Source organism: Siniperca chuatsi, linkage group LG21, assembly GCF_020085105.1.
Source record: "Siniperca chuatsi isolate FFG_IHB_CAS linkage group LG21, ASM2008510v1, whole genome shotgun sequence".
Classification (NCBI taxonomy): Eukaryota; Metazoa; Chordata; class Actinopteri; order Centrarchiformes; family Sinipercidae; genus Siniperca; species Siniperca chuatsi.
In genome coordinates this window covers 23,273,116-23,294,187 of record NC_058062.1, presented here as the reverse complement: position 1 = coordinate 23,294,187, position 21,072 = coordinate 23,273,116, and the positions used below count along the sequence as shown (strand labels likewise).

The following is a 21,072-nucleotide window of genomic DNA, read 5'->3' as shown; positions in this document are numbered from 1 at the left end:
CTTGCATTTCGTTGTGCTATTAGACTAACCTCTGAAAACAAAGCCAAATTTTTTTAAACATTAGTTAAGTTCATAATGAATCTGCTCTAAAACATTTTCTGCTTCAGAAACTTTACTTGCTTCTTTACACAACAAGTTGTAACTTGTTGGAGGAGAGACAACTGAAATGTATTCTTTACTATGCCATTTTACCACTTCCCTAAACAAGCCAGCACCATGAGGACAGACTTTCAGAAAGTGTGCGATGTTGTCACCATTTGCATGATTTACTGAGTCAATAAGACAGTGGATTTTTCACCTCACTTTCCAATGTGGCAATTCAGAACAAATATAAATACTTCAACCAGTAGACTTGCTTTGACCATGTCATACAACCTAGTTAGTTTGAAGCATGCTGAGGCCTTAGCACTATACATGTGACTAATACCAAAACATGTTATTTTAGTGACATACTAATACATATTGTACATGTACTGTACATGTCTCATGGCAAGTAAGATTGTTATGTCACTAGCGGCCTTAAACCTGAATTCACACCAGACACAAAACATCAGCGGCTTTTAAGCAAATAACTTGCACGAACAACATATTGAACAACAACGGGCAGATTGCCGTGACGTATTCTGAGCACATCCTCCCCAAAGGATGAACCCTGTTCATTTTGAAAATCAGTGAGCTTTCCTTTAGTGAATTTTTACACTCTTCGTATTCTGCCATGTTTCTTATCACTCTCTACAGCAATGTCATGTGAAAAACAAACTCACAAGTCTACAAGACTTTAAGGTGTAACTGGATGCTTCATGTCATGCTGCCAGTCTGAGTGTGATGCTTTACTATACTATACTAACGTCTGACCGTCTTTACACCCACCCATGGGAGAGGCCTGGTGATTGTCACCGAACACACTCAGCTGAGGGGACAACACAGAAGCATGTACATGGAGATGATACAGGAGACAAGGTCTGTCACAATACCCACACTTGCGGTATTTGCAAGTGGTCAAGTGTCTATTTCTGTGACGTATTTCCACATAATTACCACAGTTCCCAACAGCTTGTTAAGACCGCAAGTGTGGGGAATTTTATCAAAGCTCACTGGGACACGTGTGATTAATAAGGACATCCTGTCACTCACATAAATGCAAATATTGTAGATGGTACAATCGAGCTCATACAATTTGTTGGAACAAATAAGTAGGATCAAACATACAGTACTACAGTTACAATCAGACATCAGTAAAAAAAGCACATTCAAGAGCTGTGAGGAGGAATACAATTAATAACGCAATTAAATCAAGTTTAGTAGAAGCACGTAGGTCTACTCTACATAAAAGAGACCTAATATGATATTATTATATATTATTTGAATGGTCTCTGTCTGATAACATGTTTAAGGATAGAACATATTTCTCAAATTATTATTATTATTATTATTATTATTATTATTATTATTATTATTATTATTATTAATCTCTCTGTATATACCATGTTATTCTTATCAGTCCCATCAAGAAGAACAGATTGTTAATATTACATGATAACCATCTGTGGTTATCCACATCCAACCATCCTGTCATAACTTTGTAGTTAACAATAATAATTAACAATAATACTGAATCCAACTTCTTCATGTCTGTTGATTAATGTCGGTCTGAAAACCTACCCATAGGCATATTACCTCCAACATCTGGACTGGTGCGAAGCAGTAGACAATAGTGAATTGTGGGATTCACTTAACTCTACTGCTTTGAAGCGGTATTAGGAGAAGTGTGCCTCAAGAGTGGGTTACTATGTGTTGGCTTATTTCAGACATGGGCTATACTTGCCTACTACCTGTGAACGCACACTTAATCGCTCATGACTGCAAGTGTTGGTATTGGGACAGACCCAGAGAATACCTGATGAACGTACACACAGATACACACACATACATGTTGTAGACGAGACATAAAGGGTAAGCAGTACAAAGGCCATAGCACCCAACAACTACACGCACACACTCGGCTTACATACACACTCTGTGTTCCAGTGAAGTAATATCCCTCATTTGCATGCAAGAGATGCTGTGGTGGAGAGAAAAGCCTGTTTTTGTAGATTATGGAAATGACTGCATGGAGATGAAGTCTCTGTGTTTGTGTGTGTTGCTGCTACAAGCTGTAGTGTGTTGACAAAGCACTTCCAAATGAACCTAGTCCCTGATTACACAGTGGCTAGCTGACTGTGTGCCAAAATGTCAGCTTTCTTTGTGTGTTAACAAATACATATGCTCCTGGTTGCTTGCATATGTATCTTCACCTGTTTGTGCAAATGTGTACATAGTCTGTGCGTATGTGTACGTGTGGTGTTGGAGTTAAGACATTAAAAACAGCAGGCAAGGTAGAATGTCAAGACAAAACAATATGGAGTGTGTGTGTGTGTCTGTGTAGTATGTATTATTATGTATAATGGAGAAAAATGCAAATCATGCAATTATAAGCCCCAAAGCCAAGTATTAGAATTAATGCCTGCAGCAGATGTGATGGAAATGAAGTAAATTTCTGATGTGGAATTAGCAAACTATACTGTAGGGCAACCCCCCCCCACACACACACACACACACACACACACACAGACACACACACACGTAAAGAGGGCTTATTGTCCCTTTATCACCTTTATCAAAATAGCGCCAACCAGTACTGTGTGTGTATTAAATGTTACAAAAAACATTTCTAGATTTTGTCTGGACTCCTGTTAGGGGCCCCCAAAGACTGCACTGTTTACTACACCACACACTACTTAAGTGTCTGAGGAACCAGGCTGTAGTGGGGCTAAAAATGTGGAGTTTATCCTGAAGGTGGCTGTAGAGGACAAACAAAAGCGGTCATTACAATGAAAAGGGTTCAGCCTTTGAGAACCCTGAGCATGAATGTGCTCAGTAAAGCTCATGGTAATCTCACAAATTTAGACATTTCTTTTGTATGAATTTGAATCGATGATGGTCACCGAAATAAGTAGGATTCATCCTCTGGGGATCATGAATACCCACAGCAAATAGTTCTACCAACTTTGGGGTCCAGAATAAAACAAACAAACAAACACATAATAATAAACAAATACAATGTAAATGTATTATTATTATTATTATCATTAGCATATTTCATACAATGCAGCTCAAAGTGCTTTCCATCAACTTGTATGCAAAACTTTAAAAAACATTAAATCAAACAAAGATGCCAAACATGATATTAAAATACAATACATCAGACAACATTTTTTAATAAATTTAAAATGAAATACTTTCAGTAAAATCTAATAAAAGCAAGAATATATACTTGATTAAGATTAAAATAACAAGGCAAGTTTATTTGTATTGCACATATCAACAACAAGGCAGTTTTCTGGGAGTTTGTTCCAGATATATGGTGCATAAAAACTAAACGCTGCTTCTTCTTCTTCTTTTGACTGTGGATGGTTCATAAAGTAGCAGAAGATCAGAAATGTTCTTTGGCCCTAAACCATTCAGTGCTTTATAAACCAACAGCAGTATTTTGAAATCAATGTTTTGACAGACAGGAAGCCAGTGTAAAGACCTCAGAACTGGAGTGATCCACTAATCCAGAAAGGTGAGTCTTAAGAGGTTTCATGGCAAATATTTATGTTCACGCTGTTCCGCAGTTCCATAATAAGAGAAGACTTCCTTATCTTAACTGTTGGTACATTTAATTCTGGAGTGTTTGATGACCTAAGGAGCAGGTCTGCAATATTTCTCATGTGTAAAAAGTCTTATTGATGCAGTCAATATGCTTACTAAGGTTTAAATCATTGTCTCTGGTGACACCCAGGCTTTTGCCTCAGATTGAGTCTGTTTTAAGTCCAGAATCTTTGAATTTTCTCACTTTATGGGTCAGTAACAATAACTATAATTTTGGGTTTGTCCTCAGTTAAATTCATATAGTTGTTGAACATCCAAGCTGTAATATTTTTTAATGCAGTCTGAAAATGTACATATAGTTGTTTAATTTGAGTGGATCAAGTATGGAACCCCGAGGCACACCATATGGAATGTAATGGGTATTTGATAATGTGGTTCAATATTCTCTTATTGACTTGAGAGGAGGACAGGATATTATTTTTAGGGATGACAATGTCGGTCAGTCAGTCCACCACTTTGGTTCACATTGAAATATCTTGATAAATATGGAATGGATTGCCATGTGACTGTATCAAATACAGTACACAGTCACAGTGAAATAATTCCTCAGGTGTAGCCGATAGTCCACCCGAAACAGTGTCTCCAGAACAAACAAACTTTTGGTTTCTTGTTGGTGGAACTTGGTGAAGTTGCTCTGTAGTTTTTTCAGTTCTTGTCATTGAGAGCTCATCTGGCTCAAACACACAGTTTATAGCCGTGAGATTTCTCTGTTGCCTTTACATTGTGTGCCATGTTTGTGTGATGCCATAGCTACCATGTGAATTTTGTTGTTTATGCAGTCTTCTTGATTGTATCCATACCATACCATCCTGGAGTCTGGACTTCTGTAAGAAAAGTCAGAATAGAATAGAATTTTTTGTTGTTCTGTAACTTCAAATGTTTTGCACATGCAGCACATCACATGTATACCTATACCTATGAGATTTGGAAAAAAATACAAATACAGTTCAATTCAATTAAGCTTCCTGTGACTGTTTTCCTCCATATACCCATTTTTTTTATTTGGGAGGAAAAGTTTGTGACTCCACAAACAGTATTGTAATTCCATATTTCAGTAGCAGAGAATTTCTCCGCTCCAGTGCTTTCCAGACATGCTGTAGATCTGTCAGCTATTAATTAGCAACTTTAACAAACTTGAAAAGCTTTATTTGCTCGTTATACTATGTAGTTTCTGTTAGACGAATAAAGAACATGAACTGTTGTGGGGTACTGTTCTGTCTGTTTTCCTTCTGAAAAACATCTAATGTAATGAACATGTAAAGGACATACATAAATGCACTCAAACATTCCCAGATTCCCCCACATTGTTTATTAGATTCCATGATGGTAAATGGACTGTACTTGTATAGCGCTTTTCTAGTCTTCCGACTACTCACAGCGCTTCACAATATATATAACCCATTCACACATGGCAGGTGCCAACCCCTCGTCAGTTCAAAGAAACTAACTCATTCACACACACACCAAAAGCACAGCCCTCGAGAGCAATTTGGGGTTCAGTATCTTGCCCAAGGACACTTAAACACGTGGGCTGGGGGAAGCCAGGATCAAACCCCCGACCTTCCAATTAGTAGACGACCCGCTCTACCTCCAAGCCACAAGCGGCCATGGTTTTGAGGAATTCATGTATCAATTCAACTCCTCTCATAGTGCTTGGATTTGTCTATTTTTATTCTCCTGCTCTCTCTCACCCACTCACTCTCACACACACACACACAAGAATTGGGTTTTTGAACAGTTTAAAGCGTTGGCCATGATGCTTTTGAGCAAAGCGAGTGGAAACTCATCTCCATGTTGCCTTGGAAACGTTGCAGGAAGAAAATGTTTGATATGTCCTGTCCTGTGTGTGTGTGTGTGTGTGTGTGTGTGTGTGCGCGTGGAGGGAGGATATATTTGTACTTGCGTACAGTAGATTTCCTATTACATATTTATGCTCCTCCTGTAAAAGGGTATTACACAATAACAGATTACATTTCGATCTCCACTGATAATACACCTTAGCCGCAGTCTATGATAAAATACAGAATAACCTTAGTTAGGTCCTCCACCTCTGAACTTTAACCCCTAAGCTAACAAAGAACTGGAGGTTACATTTTCTGTTTCCATTATTCTATTCTAAAGAAAACAAGAAAACAACAAATTAAATTGTGCTGTAGGCTACAAAAAGCTGATAACATCAAATCACGTGTTTCACTGAACTTACTGTGATAATTGTGTTGATGCTACATAAATATTATTTTCACAGTAAATCAACTCATCAAGTGCCCCCTAATCATCATTACAGTATGTATGTTGTATCATGAATGTATGTTGTATGACATGACAGTAGCAGAAATAAGAAATGACCTGGAGACGATAAAAATATTTAAATCAAAATACAAAACACTAATAGACACTAAAGTTGCCTTACTATCAATCAAAAAGCCTTGACAAAGTCCACAGGCAGCAGGAATAGTATCCACTGGCTAACAGACTAACAAGCATTGCGTTTACTTGCTAACTCTGGTACATGAACGAGTCTGGTGAGCCCTGAAGTCCCCAAGTGCTCTCTTCTGTATTCTTGGGCGTACGGGTAGCGACTCAGCATGTACGGGAGGTTTGGAGGGCGGCAAGTATGGCTAAGAGCTGGTATCAGCAGCCGAGTCAAGTAATGTCGAGTCGAGTTTGTCGTCGACGGTCTCAGCAGCGTGCGCATACAGCTACGGTAAGCCCTGAGGGGAAAACTTGTCAATTACCTGCTTAAAGCTTTAGCTTAAAGCTAAACGTTGTCACACAATACTGACTGAATTTGCACTGTTTAGGGTTGTAATTCTTCCATTTATATGGCTGACATTTAGTTTGGTAAGATATAAAAGCAGAGTAGATGGGACACGGCAAAAGCCCTTGTCAGTGTCAGACTTTAGCGTGCAAGCACATGGCTATTTCCTGGAGGCAGTATGTACCATTTTTGACTCGTCATGTATTGAGCTTGCAAAAGGATCGGTAGAAAATAATCCTTCATTAATTTTTGGCTATATTACTGCTAAAATGATTTGTTTTAGGTCTTGCCGATTTAATTACCATTACTACAAGCAGGCCAAACATACGTTAAATGCGTTGGTTGTCAATCATCAAGAAAAGCATGCAGGTCTTATTTGAAATGCAGGCGAGTTTGGCTAACTTTCCACTGTTGCTCCACTAGCTCCCAGCAGTGTCACTTACTGGACTGTATGGTTGGGCCAGCCACTCTCTGGTCGCCTTCCCGGGCCTCTTCTTGTGTTGATGAGCTCAGAATCCATTTCAGTTAATTTAGGAGAACAAAATGAACAGACAGAAATTAAACCAAATTACTTATGGGATGAGGGTTTTGATTTATTGTCCACCACGGTCTCAATGAAAAGTTGCTCTGTGCATTAATCTACAGTACACCACTCTCAAGGGTCCATATCTCTACTCTCGCTATATATATATATATATATATCTAATTTTTTTAAATTATTTTATTTTATTTTACATAGAAGTTACATTAATGTTACATTCTCATCTTAAAAAAAATGAGTTAAAAACTGTGAAAATACCATTTTGTTTTTATACTTTTGTGACAGCAAAGGAAGGGATGCACCTCAAATCTGGTGAACGCACCAGGAGGATTATACTCTCATTTCTTCGCAGACCTGGGGTCACCAGACATGAGGTCTGCAGTCAGGCCCTACTTGTTATACTTACTGCAAAAAAAAAAAACATCCACTGGGTAAAAGTGTACTGCTATCGTTGCAGGCTTGTTAGCTAATTAGCTAGTCAGCTATAGCACAGTTTAGATGCTAAACAGTGTTGACTTTATTCTTATACAGCACTGCTAACAAAACACTGTCTGTCAATGGCTTTTAAAGTAGTGTACATTTGTTTACAAACCCCTGGTGAAATTAAAAATATGCCCACACATTCTGAACAGACTGAGAGGAACTTCAGTCACGTCCTGAAGTATCAGAGAAAAACATGTTGACCATGGCGTGGACAATTCTGACTGACTTGTTTTGTATGTCTGTTACTAATACTGCACTATGGGAATGGCTCTATATACACATATCTATAGACAAGTGTCCAGGCAGTTTTACCATAAATCATTTGCTTGGGACCTTGTCTACCAAAGGGCCTTGTGATTTTGTGTTTCCTTTTTTTATATTTATAAAACTATTTTCCTTTCTTGTCACTCCAAACGAATGAAAATCTGTAATAGATAAAAATAAATCAGTCTTTATGTAAATGTGGGCCTACAATTAAATATCTATATTCGACAGTATTAATTAATGGACTTGACCTTGACCTTCCAGTACCTATGCATGCTGCATTTGGGCCAAATCAAATGACGTAGCACTGTCGGTCACTCTGGTCGATGTCTCCTTACCTGGAGACACACACTACATAGCCACGAAGCTACGCCCCCTATAGTGTTAAGTAAGTAAATTAAAAAAACTAGCTATTACATGATAACAGATAGGTCTATATTACCGAGCCATCACTTGTTTTCACAACCTCTCACTCTCTCTCAGCTTGCTATATGTGCCACTGTGATGGAACATCTGTGGGTTTGTTAGGTAAGTGAACAACTGTTCGCCAGAAAAGAGAAGCTGCTGTAACAGCAACAGAGTCCAATATCCTCCAAAGTAACAAAGCCATACACACACACACATACATGTACAAAGTAGGGGTGTTGCGATACACCGGTATTGACGATAATCGTGATATTGAAATAAATATTGATATCATGTTAATAATGTGCATATGGTAATATCATGCAAATAATGCAGGTGCCATTAAATCATTGCAGAAGAAGAGGGCACAACGAGATGATGTAAGTAAAAGAGCTCCAGTCAAAGCTCAAATGATGCAAAACAGAACGGAAATATGGTATTTCATTTACATTGGTGTGAAAAAGTGTTTGCCACCTTCCCGATTTCTTATTAGTTAAAGATAACATAAGTAAACACAAAATGCAGTTTTTAAATGAAGGTTGTTATTATTAAGGGAAAACAAAATCCAAACCTACATGGCCCTGTGTGAAAAAGTGATTGCCCCCTAAACCTAATAACTGGTTGAGCCACCCTTAGCAGCAACAAGCATTTGCGATAACTTGCAATGAGTCTTTTACAACGCTGTGGAGGAATTTCGCCCCCCTCATCTTTGTAGAATTGTTGTAATTCAGCCACATTGGAGGGTTTTCGAGCATGAACTGCCTTTTTAAGGTCATGCCACAGCATCTCAATAGGATTCAGGTCAGGACTTTGACTAGGCCACTCCAAAGTCTTCATTTTGTTCTTCTTCAGCCATTCAGAGATAGACTTGCTGGTGTGTTTTGGATCATTGTCCTGCTGCAGAACCCAAGTTCGCTTCAGCTTGAGGTCACGGACATTCTCCTTCAGGAGTTTTTGGTAGACACCAGAATTCATGGTTCCATTTATCACAGCAAGTCTTCCAGGTCCTGAAGCAGCAAAACAGCCCCAGACCATCACGCTGCCATCACCATATTTCACTGTTGGTATGATGTTCTTTTTCTGAAATGCGGTGTTACTTTTACGCCAGATGTAATGGGACACACACCTTCCAAAAAGTTCAACTTTTGTCTCGTCAGTCCACAGAGTATTTTCCCAAAAGTCTTGGGGATCATCAAGATGTTTTCTGGCAAAAATGAGACGAGCCTTAATGTTCTTTTTGCTCAGCAGTGGTTTTCGTCTTGGAACTCTGCCATGCAGGCCATTTTTGCCCAGTCTCTTTTATATGGTGGAGTCATGAACACCGACCTTAACTGAGGCAAGTGAGGCCTGCAGTTCTTTGGATGTTGTGGGATCTTTTGTGACCTCTTGGATGAGTTGTCGCTGCGCTCATGGGGTAATTTTGGTCGGCCGGCCACTCCTGGGAAGGTTCACCACTGTTCCATGTTTTCGCCATTTGTGGATAATGGCTCTCACTGTGGTTCACTGGAGTCCCAAAGCTTTAGAAACCTTTATAACCTTTTCCTGATAGATCTCAATTACTTTCTTTCTCATTTGTTCCAGAATTTCTTTGGATCTCGGCACGATGTCTAGCTTTTGAAGATTTTTTGGTCTACTTCATTTTGTCAGGCAGGTCCTATTTAAGTGATTTCTTGATTGAGAACAGGTGTGGCAGTAATCAGGCCTGGGTGTGGCTAGAGAAACTCAGATGTGATAAACCACAGTTAAGTTATGTTTTAACAGGTGGGAGGCAATCACTTTTTCCACACAGGGCCATGTAGGTTTGGATTTTGTTTTCCCTTAATAATAACAACCTTCATTTAAAAACTGCATTTTGTGTTTACTTGTGTTATCTTTGACTAATATTTAAATGTGTTTGATGATCTGAAACATTTAAGTGTGACAAACATGCAAAAAAATAAGAAATCAGGAAGGGGGCAAACACTTTTTTCACACCACTGTATGTTTAATATTATGGTATTTCTGCTTGTTTCATGCTACAGTCTCCTCATTGCTCCACATAGATCTGATGTTTTCATTTGCCTCTGTTTTTCATCTATCCAGCAAAGCAGAAGCTTCTGTGGACGTTTAAGTCATATGCTTCACGAAGTGAAAATGCACATAAAGACTTGTTCTACATTTTTTTTGTTCTGTTTGCTATTGTGCGTCTGTCTGCTGTTCTTCTGGTCTCTTTTGTGTTCCCAAATTTGCATCTACTTTTTTGCTTGGAGAAGCTGATTAACACTGAGAAGCTGATCAACTCTGTCTAAGCTCTGAATGTAATCACTGTCAGTGTATCTGAAGTACACAATTGTGGTAGTTAACATCAGATCACTAAAATCTTCAGCTGCCTCTTCCAAGAGCAAGAACTTTGTGTGTCCTCTGGTTATGGAGTCTGGAGTATGCCACTCGTGTCGTAAGGGATGCAGTATGTGGACCCAAATGCAGACGACCAGGAAGCAGTATGAGGATGAAGTAGGTGGATGGCTACAGTGTTTATCGGGGTGAAGTAGCTTACAGGCAGGTACAGGCAGACAGACAACAAACAGGTATCAGGCAGGTAGGCAGATACAGGTCCAGGAATAGGAAATGGGTTACCGGCTGGCAGTAGTAGAAACCAAGCAAAGAGTCCAACAAGGCTAAACAAATCTGACAGGGAGCATGCATGTGTAAAGTCCAAAATCCAAACAAAGACAGGAAGTAAAACCACAAGACACACAAGGAGAGGAACACACTACAAAATAAAACAGGAAATGACAAAACCTCAAACTATAACAACTCAAGTATTCATAGACTTTTTAGTATTTAATTAGTGTCAGTTAATTAATGTAAAAACCAATTATGGAATTGTTGATTGCAACCAAAAGTTGAACATTCCAAATCCATGGGCATTATAATATATGCTGCTTCAATAGCCTACATTCTTCTGGTAAGACCTTCAACAAGAGTTTAGGACCTAGCTGCAGGAATTTACTCTCATTTAGCCACAAGAGAGAGACTCTGCATTCTGCAAAAATACATAGACATAAGACACATATCTGTCCACAAATATGTCTCAGTACTGTACTACAATGTATATAAATATAATTTTCTTTTTGAGCTTTTTATCAATTAACAGTAACACAGAACAATAAATATAGCTTAAAAACAATACATAAAATAAAAATCTTGCTGTGACCATTTTTCACTGATTCTTGTTTTTTTACAGTTATATTGCAAGGCAAAGCAAGCACAGTTATCTCAAATGTACCGCCACAGGGTCCTAACATATACGGCAAAACTTAGCTTAGCTGCTATGTTAACTTGGCTGATAATGACAACAATTCAACAACTCAACAGGAATAAACTTGCCTACTTTCCCCACTCTCCCCATGAACCCTAATGCATTTACGTTATACATATGTACACTAATAACACACATTATGCCTGCTTACAAAAAAACTACACCAAACTGGGAAAAACATTTCTTTATGGAGCTGGCTTTGTGCACGGGGGCATTGTCATGTTGAAACAGGAAAGGGACAAACACAAACTGCTGCCACAAAGCTGGACGTGTAAAATATCATTATATTCTCTAGCATTAAGATTTCCCCTCATTACTGTAACTAAAGGTCCTAAATCAGGAAAAACAGACCCAGACCAAAGGTACACAGGTGGACAGGGGTGTCTGAATACTTGTCAAAGAAAAAAATGAGGGAACTGGGGAAAAAATTGTACAAATTAAGGAGAAGGAGAGGATTGTGAGAGAGGAAAGAGAAGAGTGTGGTGAATTTTTTTTTTGGGACTGCTGCTTTCATTCACAGTGGCACCTCCTCCTCCTCCTTCTGCTCGTTCCCCTACTACACACACATGCACACACAAAGCCATCCATAATTGATGCTGGCTGTAGATGCTGGCTGTCTGGACTTTATAGCGCAGATGGATGTGCATGGAGGAAGGCTGAGGCAAGATGGTAGAGCAGGTACCTCCGAGAATACACACTGTTTTTCCTCCATCTCTTTCTCTCTCTCCCTCTGTCTCTCTCCTCATTGTCACTTCTACACTTGCTCTCTTGCACCACACTGTTTGTGCTGTGACTGCAGAAGGCAGCATGCTGCATGCTCCTTTTATGGGTTGTGTGTGTGCTTATGAGTGTGTGTGTGTGTGTGTGTATGCAGTACATATGGGTTCTCAGGGCTGCATGCTCTGTTTATGTCAGTGTCGGTGTGTGCATGCATCTCTTTTTTTCTTCCACATTCTTTCATCCTCATCTATGGTAGAAGCTAGCAAGAGTTGATGAATTCATGCACGGGGGACGAGCTGCAGCTCTGTTTTGAAATGAAACCAAGAAACCCTGCCTGTTGAAAAAGGTTTGTTGTGTTTGTTCAGCAGTGAGAGGGAGAGAGACTGAGGCAATGTGAACAACAGAGGGAGAGAGAGAAAAATTACTATTCGTTTTATTTATTTTTTTTAAGGGAACATGTACAATATGAAACATAAATGTTGTCATTTGGTGTATTATACTGTGAGTTAGCTTAAAAAATATTTTCAGAGGTATATTCAAGTCAGTTATATTGCTGTAATCATCCTCCATGTTCATATTGGCCATGAGGGGATCCTTTCCTAGCGAGACTCCACTGTAAAAGATGGGGGACCAAATGCCCCAAAGTTCAGCTGAAGCTAAGTGCTGAGTGCCGAAGTGAAACCAGAACATCCAGGTTCTGTTCCAGAAGTAAGAAAAGCTCATTCAAAATCTAACTCTGCTAATAACTAACATTACAGCCTTGGAAGAGAGCCTTTCTCAACAGTATGTGGTGTGGCTCACGCCAAATATTTAGGTAAAGACAGTAGTTTTTGTGAAAAGCAATCTAATGTTGTTTATTCAATATTTATGTTTTAGCGAACACCATTGGCATTTGTGGGCTAAACGTCATGGCTTGACAGAAGAGACAAGTACATGAGTGAGTCAAGGTTAGTTCAGACATGTATGTAATAACAGCAGGACATAGAGGACTGAACTCTGTAGAACTTTTTAGACAGCAGAGATTACAGCTCGAAAGTAAAAAAAAAAAAAATTACTTTAGAAGAAAGCCTTGGTGAGTTTTATGGATATGGGCGAAACCAAGTTATGATGATGTAAGTACCCGCAGCTCTGCTTGTTTTTTTTTCTGTGTTAGCAAAGTAATCTTTGTTTCTCAAAACCTAACACGGCAGCAGCGGATGGCTGCCCCCCATTGAGTCTGGTTCTGTCCAAGGTTTCTGCCTCTTAAAGGAAGTTTTTCCTTTAAGAGGCAAATGCTTGCTCATGGTGGGATTTGTTAGGTCTCTGTGAATAATATTATAAAGAGTACGGTCTAGACCTGCTCTATAGGTAAAGTACAATAAGATAACTTCTGTTATGAATTGGCACTATATAAATAAATTGGAAAAAATTAAACTTTGTTAAAATCATGAAGGTTTCAGTTTCTTATAGCAATTGTTGTAGTTGATGCCGATTTATCTTAGAATATGAAACGTAAATCTCAGGAACACTCTTAATTTTGTCAGAAAGACAGATGAAAGAAATGTTGAATGAGAGATTGTATTGAGTTACAGAAGCTAGTGGAACAGAGGCTATATAAGGCTTTAGAAGTTAGACAAATCATGTGGGTATCTTCCAACGTTACAGTCCTTTAAGTAAAAAATTCCCTTTGTGGATTTCCCTCAGACAGAGTCCTTCCTGAATTGCGGTGCAAGGACACGTCCTGGTAGTCACATATGGGTTTGTGGCTGGTGTTATGATGAAGTATGTTTCTTTATCGATTTGTTTTTCCTCTTACTGGGGAGATCTGGAAATGTGGCAACATCACTTAAAATAGGTCAGACAGGGAAAGAAACATGAGTGATTAGATAATCAGACTTGTTGGAAACTAACTCCTAGATTTGAAAACAAAGTAAAATGGTAAAATTGTTACATAAACTGCCCATTGTAAACATTTTACAGACTCACTACCTGTTTCAACTTTGAGCTTCTGTTCTTACTGTAGTTTGGTGCCCACAGTTTTCCTGTGCAATGAGGGATTATTAACAACATTTCAATCAGGAGAGACTTTGTTCTGAATAAACAAATATTTTTATTGAGATGTGCATGAGGAAGATGAGAAATGTGAGGAGTCTTTTGCGATTAGACTCTATCATGACATCATCATATTTTAAAAGGGGGTAGTGAAGCCATGAGTAGTATAGGATATGAGAGAGATGTGAAAGAATGAGGCATAAAGATAGTCTTCTTGATTGAACTTAAGGTGAGCTTTATTTCAATCAGGAGAGACTTCGATGTGAATGAACAAATATTTTTATTGACATGTACACAGTGAAGATGTGAAGAGTCTTTGGCAATTAGACTCCATTGTGACATCATCATATTATAAAGAGCTTAGTGAAGCAATGAGCAGTATAGGATATCCCTCAAAAAGAGAGAAGAGAAAGACAAGAAAGGAACAACAAACCGACAACAAATGACTCGATCCTTACCTTACAAGGCCGTGGCGGATTTCTAATAAAATATGAAATGAGAAAATTAGACAGAGAAATGCATAGCTGAAAAGACCATTATTAAGATTGTTACACTTATTATAAAATGGTACCATGAATGAGGTCGCATAGACCATGCTGTGATGCATGAGATCATGACTATGGAGATGTGTGAGGTCCGTTTGACCATGTGATGCAATGATGAGGTCATTTGACCCTAAATCTGAATGTGGCCAGAATGACCAATAGATTTTGGAACCTATATGACCTATATGTCTTCCAAAATTTTATGATGGTACATACAATTGATTGGTCAGTCATGGCTGCAATGATGAATATACCACAATATCAGCTGTAAAAACCATAAACAGGACACCACCACCAGTTATAAGAATGACTTACTTGGAATAAGGTTTCAGAGGTCTTGATCAGGAACAACTCATTGAGGTCAGCAATGACCAGAAACTGCTTGAAGAAGTCAGCAATAATCAGGAAGATGTAGCAATGACCAGGAAGATGTAGCACTTACCAGAAGCAATTATCATAATAACACCTACCAGAAAGCAAAGAATATGAAAGCACTTTCCATTAGTTGCTATAGCTAAAGCTATGACGATATAGCAATTAGCAGAATATATTAACAAAGTAGCAAATAGAAGAGATAATGACGATGTAGCAACTAGCAGAATGCATTGGCTGTAGCAGTTAGCGGAATGCAATGACAATGTAGCAGATTACAATAAATAGACAACATTACTAGAATATGAAGAACATGACACACAACTTACCAGAATGCAAAGAATATGACACCATTTATCAGAATACGATAAATATGAGCAATTAGCCAAGGCAATGAATGTGTAGTAATTTGCAGAAAACAATGAATAGAGTAACTGGCAGAATACAGTGAGGAATGAGGAATTTGCAGAATGCAATGTATGAGCGTTTAACGGATTGAGATGAATATGTATAATTATCAGAAATCGAATACGCCCATACGAATACGAATACTTAAAATGGGGTACCTGAAGGCCTGTAATGACCAGAAGCATGTAATATTGCAGGCAATGATCTGAATTAATATGACCAGATGCCTTGAATGGAAAGCCTGAAGTGCAGCTATGACTGAAAATACCGGGAAAATAAAATCAGAAAGGGACAGTGAGCAGCAACCAAGACGCCACCACCAGTTATATGCATTATGTATCCGAGATCTGTGCAAGACACGTTACAGGGCAAGCACCTTAAAGGTGGGGTATGCGATTCTGGAGAAATCTAATTCCATGACAAATACCATGATATGGAGCAAACAACAACACAGCAAGTAATATTACTAACATTAGATAGGTTGTGGGTTACAGTTGCTGCTGCAAAGCTAATTCAATTCAATTTTATTTATATAGCGTTAGTTCATAACAGAAGTTATCTCATTGACTTTTCCTATAGAGCAGGTCTAGACCATACTCTTTATAATATTGCTAACAGCCAGAGAGGACGAGACAGTTTCCCAGAGCCAGCACAGCAGCTCCAGACAGCGATAGTCACAACCCTCCTGCTGCTATAGCTAACATCACAACAACAGCATATTTTGGCAAACTAGAAAGTAGGTTGAATATCCGTGGGCAAGTAATATAACGTTACCTGACACACAAATCATGGCTGGAATTGCTGGAATAGTGTTGTGTGGCTGAGCCACTTTATTTATTTCCCATTTACAGAGGCAGGGCTGTGTACAAACACCAAATTTTTTTATCAGCGCACACACTGAACGGACAGCTAGCAGACCGTGAGATATTTGCTGAATATGACAAAAAGACGTGTATTGGATTAGAATCGTATACCCCAACTTCAACATTTAGAGGCTTGAGGATGTACTGTAGTGACTAGGGAGAAATGGCCGCAATTTTCTGTGTAATTGCAATATTTAAAGCTAAATTGTAGGCTATTAGTCTCATGTTGTGCAATGAAGGTTTAATCTGTTAACAAACATATCTTGTGTGGTTGCTAATAATAAAGGTTATTTATATAGCACTTATCAAAACGAGCAATTACAAAGTGATTTACAAGGCATACATAAAAAGAACAAAGGATTGAATACACACATTTCCACATATATATATAATTACACACAAATATAAATACATCAATAAATAAAGATTATAAGAAATCCTAATTACAATGTTTGTCAGCCAGAGAGGTGGAATATGTTTAGTCCAAGAATTCCACAGGTTATAACCATTGAGAAGCAACAGAAAACATCAAATACAAATGTTTGGAATGCTAATCTAAGTCTATTATGTTCATCACTGAAGGTGAAACATATGTCTTATGGTCATAATTGTTGCTTTTTCTCCCTGTTGTATGATCTTTAAATGACTTCACATAGATTTTCTATATAGGCTATAATTATTCACTGAATAGTCCAAGAGCTAAAATCTGCCCAATCTCTGAAAATAAAACCCAAGTTGTACTAAACTGTAGTTTTTCTTTGAAGGAACTGATAGACCTGCAGCTCTTAACGTTATCTGGTAAAGTGTTCCACTGCTTTCACAGAGAATGCTGACTGAGAAAATGCAGTGCGACAAAATGCTACAGTACAATCTCTTATGGAGGTCAAGTCAAGATTTCATGAACACAAATACAAAATAGTTAATCAAATAGTTAATCAATGGAGAAGGGGCCAAGGCATTAAACATTTAAAACACAAGACACAAATTTCAGTAGAATCGACAGTTGTCTTTTGAGAAATAGTGAGATAGTTCTAGAGTAGAGAAACACACAGGGAAGCATACTGAGACGTGGTTTTATTCTGAAGAAACAATAAAACCACTTTCTGTGTGTGCTTATTCAGAATTTTAATTGTATTCCTTCAGTCGTCTGTGAGTGTGTGTGTGTGTGTGTGTGTGTGCAGTGCTCTGCCACGTAAAGCATATTTCAGCCTTCTCAATGTGGTTCTCATTACACTGCAAAGCATTTAGCCAAGACTCACTGTCGGCATCCCTTTCTCTCTCTCTGTCTCTCGCTCACCCTCCATTTCTTTTTCCTACATATGACTGCACCTCTCTCTCTCTCTCTGTAATGGCTGAGATATAAATGTCCCACAGGAGTAACCTCTCTCACATGCACACTCACACATACTTACACACTCCACTGTAAGTGTTTTGGGGGGCATATTCACTTTATTTTCTCTCCAGTGTTTCTACTTTTTTTTTGTCACAGCTACAGCCAGCTGAAACCACATTTCTAAAACTCACTAACTCACTGAGAATCTTTTTTTTTTTGGTTTGTTTTGAGCTAAACAGTCATTGCTGAGGTATTCTATAGTTTGTGCCTGTGTTTGGTCATCAGAACTTGCCATTTTTGGTATTAGTTGGTCAGCATATATCCTCTTACTACAAGTATGGGTTTACTGGAATATGGGACATATACTGGCTTCATTTCCCCTCCTGTAGGTCAATGTGTTTGCTAAATTCCTTCCTTTAGTCCAGAGACTTTGTGTATAAAAAGAACAACTCCAAGCTACATCTTGTATAAAGGAAAAGGATTATTGCACTGATTTCTATGAGCCCTTACACACCAAGTCATCAATTTTAACCTGCGACCTGTATCTGTAACGACATCTGATCACTGGTCTGTGCATTTACACCTGTAGTATTAGTGTTAGTATATTCTTAATATGCAAATTAGGTAGGTGGACCTAGGAGTTGGTGGACTTGTCAACAAACATGACGCATCCCAGTTGAAGGGAAGTGATGCTGCTGTGTTCCTTTGCAGAGGAAGGGCTTGTCTGTAGCTTTTGATGGGCAGTGTGAGATTGGAAGAGGCGCAGTTAGATGACCTTTCAACTTGATAGATTTTTTTCTTAAGAATGTGGCCCAACTGTACAGATGTCATTTACACCTGGTGGATATCAGACCACAATGCAACCTAGACCACATCCAGGATTCCATTTCCTATTATTAATATGGGATTTGTATCTAGATAATGACATCTGATCACTGGGCTATGGCATTTACTCTCGATTTTGGCCACATTGTGATCAGATCTCAATTTGCAAATGAGGTAGGCCAAGCTGGTAAACTTGCCAACAAACATGGGACTGCTAAACATGAAAGGCAAAGGTCTCATGACAGACAAAGACAGCTGAAGGCATCCATAGGCTACTTTTCAATAGCCTTGCTAACTATACTAACACCGAATAGAGAGTGTAGCACGATAAAGATGGTGATGATGTGATGATTTTAAGTCTTTACAGAGAACTGAACTTCTCCCAGGAACCTCTGCTGTCCCATGACGTTTGAATCAAAATAACGGACTTCTATTGGATGAGACGTGCGAGACAGCCCATGAAATCTCGGCGCACAGCTATGACAACACACGACGCCTGGCACTCCACACTGATAGTTTACTCCCCATAACGATCCCGTACCTGCAGAAGGAAGAAACACAGACTGACCGTTCCCTTCACAGAGAGCAAGATCACTGCTGAGCCCCTCTCCCTACTGACCACCCACGTGGCCCACACACATGCACGCACACACATATCTTATATGCTTGCTCGTTGTATGCTTATTGTGTTTAGACTAGACTATAGTGGCTGTTGGCTGAAGTTATTGATTGTAAATCAGTGCTAAGGTTAAATAAACATTATCGTATCTTTTAAAGTAGTTGCCTGTGGTTATTGTGTGTACATATTGTGATAATAGCTGGTTGCGACGGTCAGTGCTCTGATCTCACCCTTCAATGTCCCCCCTTTTATTGTAAAATAGTGCCTTAAATATCTAATTTGTGACTGTTTTTCACTTTTGGTTATTGCTCCCTGACCCCAGGATGGTGTACCGTAATTTTTAATCTATATAAATAATTTTGATAATATTAATAATTGGATTAATATTCATAAATACATTTTATATTTATGCTATGACCAAACCTGCCCTAAGTTTTGAGTTAACATGCTGATTTGGATGCAGGGCAATAAACCCCGGATGAACAGGAACTGTTTATTTATGTGAAGGAATGATAAGTGTGTATGATATTTTTACAAATCATGGCTCACCATTTTTGTTGTAGTGACACAAAACTATTTTTCAGTGATATTTTTGATAATTTGGAACACAGTTTCATTAGTGTAAGTCCTCGCTTTCAACCCTAATGACATGTTTCAAAGAACATTTTAAACTGATTTCTTGTTTTCTTAACCTTAATATTAATTAATATAGTGTGACCTGGGGTGGGTGGAGTACAGTTTCACACTGATGCCATCATATTGCCATTCCCCATTTACAGAAGATCACAAAAAAAGGGGAAGCCTCTTGGATCGCTCTATTCTCTTCAATACTTTGCAGACCCTTAACCTAAAGCTCTGACTCGCCCAGATGGTCGCCTGCGGGCCCGTCTATCCAGAGCCCAGCTCGACTCTGAACAAAGGAAACTTTCTGCAAGAAACCTGCCTCTCTGTTTTGATCACTGGAACCTCAGCCCTTCTCCTCTGGCCTGTGGGTCAGAGAAGAGGGGTCAAATGCTCTGAACCAGCTGAGCTCCTGAAGCTGCAACACAGAGACGCAGAACTTGCCTAAGAACACCCTTTCCAACTTTGAAGAAAAGGAATCAACTTATGTGTTCTAACACAACACATGTTGGAACAGCAGAATGAATCTGAATCTTACACCTAGCCACATGGTGTGAAGATGTTATCACCCTGCCACCTGCTGAGGGAGGGAGAGACGGCCAATCAAAGCCAAGTCATTGTGGGATCAAGAATGGCCGAAGATGCCCGAGCTCCAAGTAGCTTGACTGAGAGGAAAAAACATCAGCTGACCAAAATGCTCTGTGGGACTGAGTGCATCCGAACCATGGACCAAAAAGGCCAAGCAATCCACCTAGGAGAATCGACCTGCATTGTCCTCCTCTAGCGCAATGTGTTCCAAGGCCATCTAAACTACTAGGTGAAACAAAATACTTTTTCTTGTGATATTTGGGATGATGCTATATAAAATACTAAAGTAATTTAGCATTATGTCAGGAGTAAGAGCTCCTTTCAATATAGGGCCTAATCATGATACAGAATCAAAGTATTTCACTCCTGCTCCCCAAATAACCTCTTAGTTGCTGAATGGTTCATTATTAAAGTAATTTCACTGATTAAGGTTAATGTTCTTCTACTGTCTCTTTCCACAAATTAAGACATCTTACTATCTATTGCTGTACCTGGTACTGGTTTTAATTCAGTCATTAATTGTTTGGACTGTAGTCTATTAAAATTTTCATTCAGACTTTTATTAATCATTCATCGCTGAATTCATTGCATTTGTTCATTCATTGGTTGTCTAGTAGTTAGTAGTTATGTGTGTAGTTAGTTTGTGTAGTTAGTTTACTGTGTAGTTTGTGTGTCAACTTAGTTTAACTTATAATAAAATAA

At 38.7% G+C, this 21,072-nt stretch overlaps 1 protein-coding gene across 11 annotated transcripts in view; it reads left to right on the top strand.

Moving 5' to 3' along the window:
- The window catches only part of rbfox1 (RNA binding fox-1 homolog 1), a 267,586-nt gene that overhangs the window by 84,181 nt on the left and 162,333 nt on the right, over positions 1-21,072 (top strand). Inside the window, exon 1 of one of the 11 annotated variants that reach the window (XM_044182181.1) lies at positions 11,980-12,123. The exons of 9 other annotated variants lie outside the window; for them this stretch is intronic. In XM_044182181.1, coding sequence (XP_044038116.1) covers positions 12,112-12,123 — 12 coding nt within the window. In that variant the 5' untranslated portion in view covers positions 11,980-12,111. Of the gene's footprint in view, positions 1-11,979; positions 12,124-12,223; positions 12,512-21,072 lie in introns of those variants that run through there. One more of the 11 variants, XM_044182186.1, reaches the window with a different exon arrangement.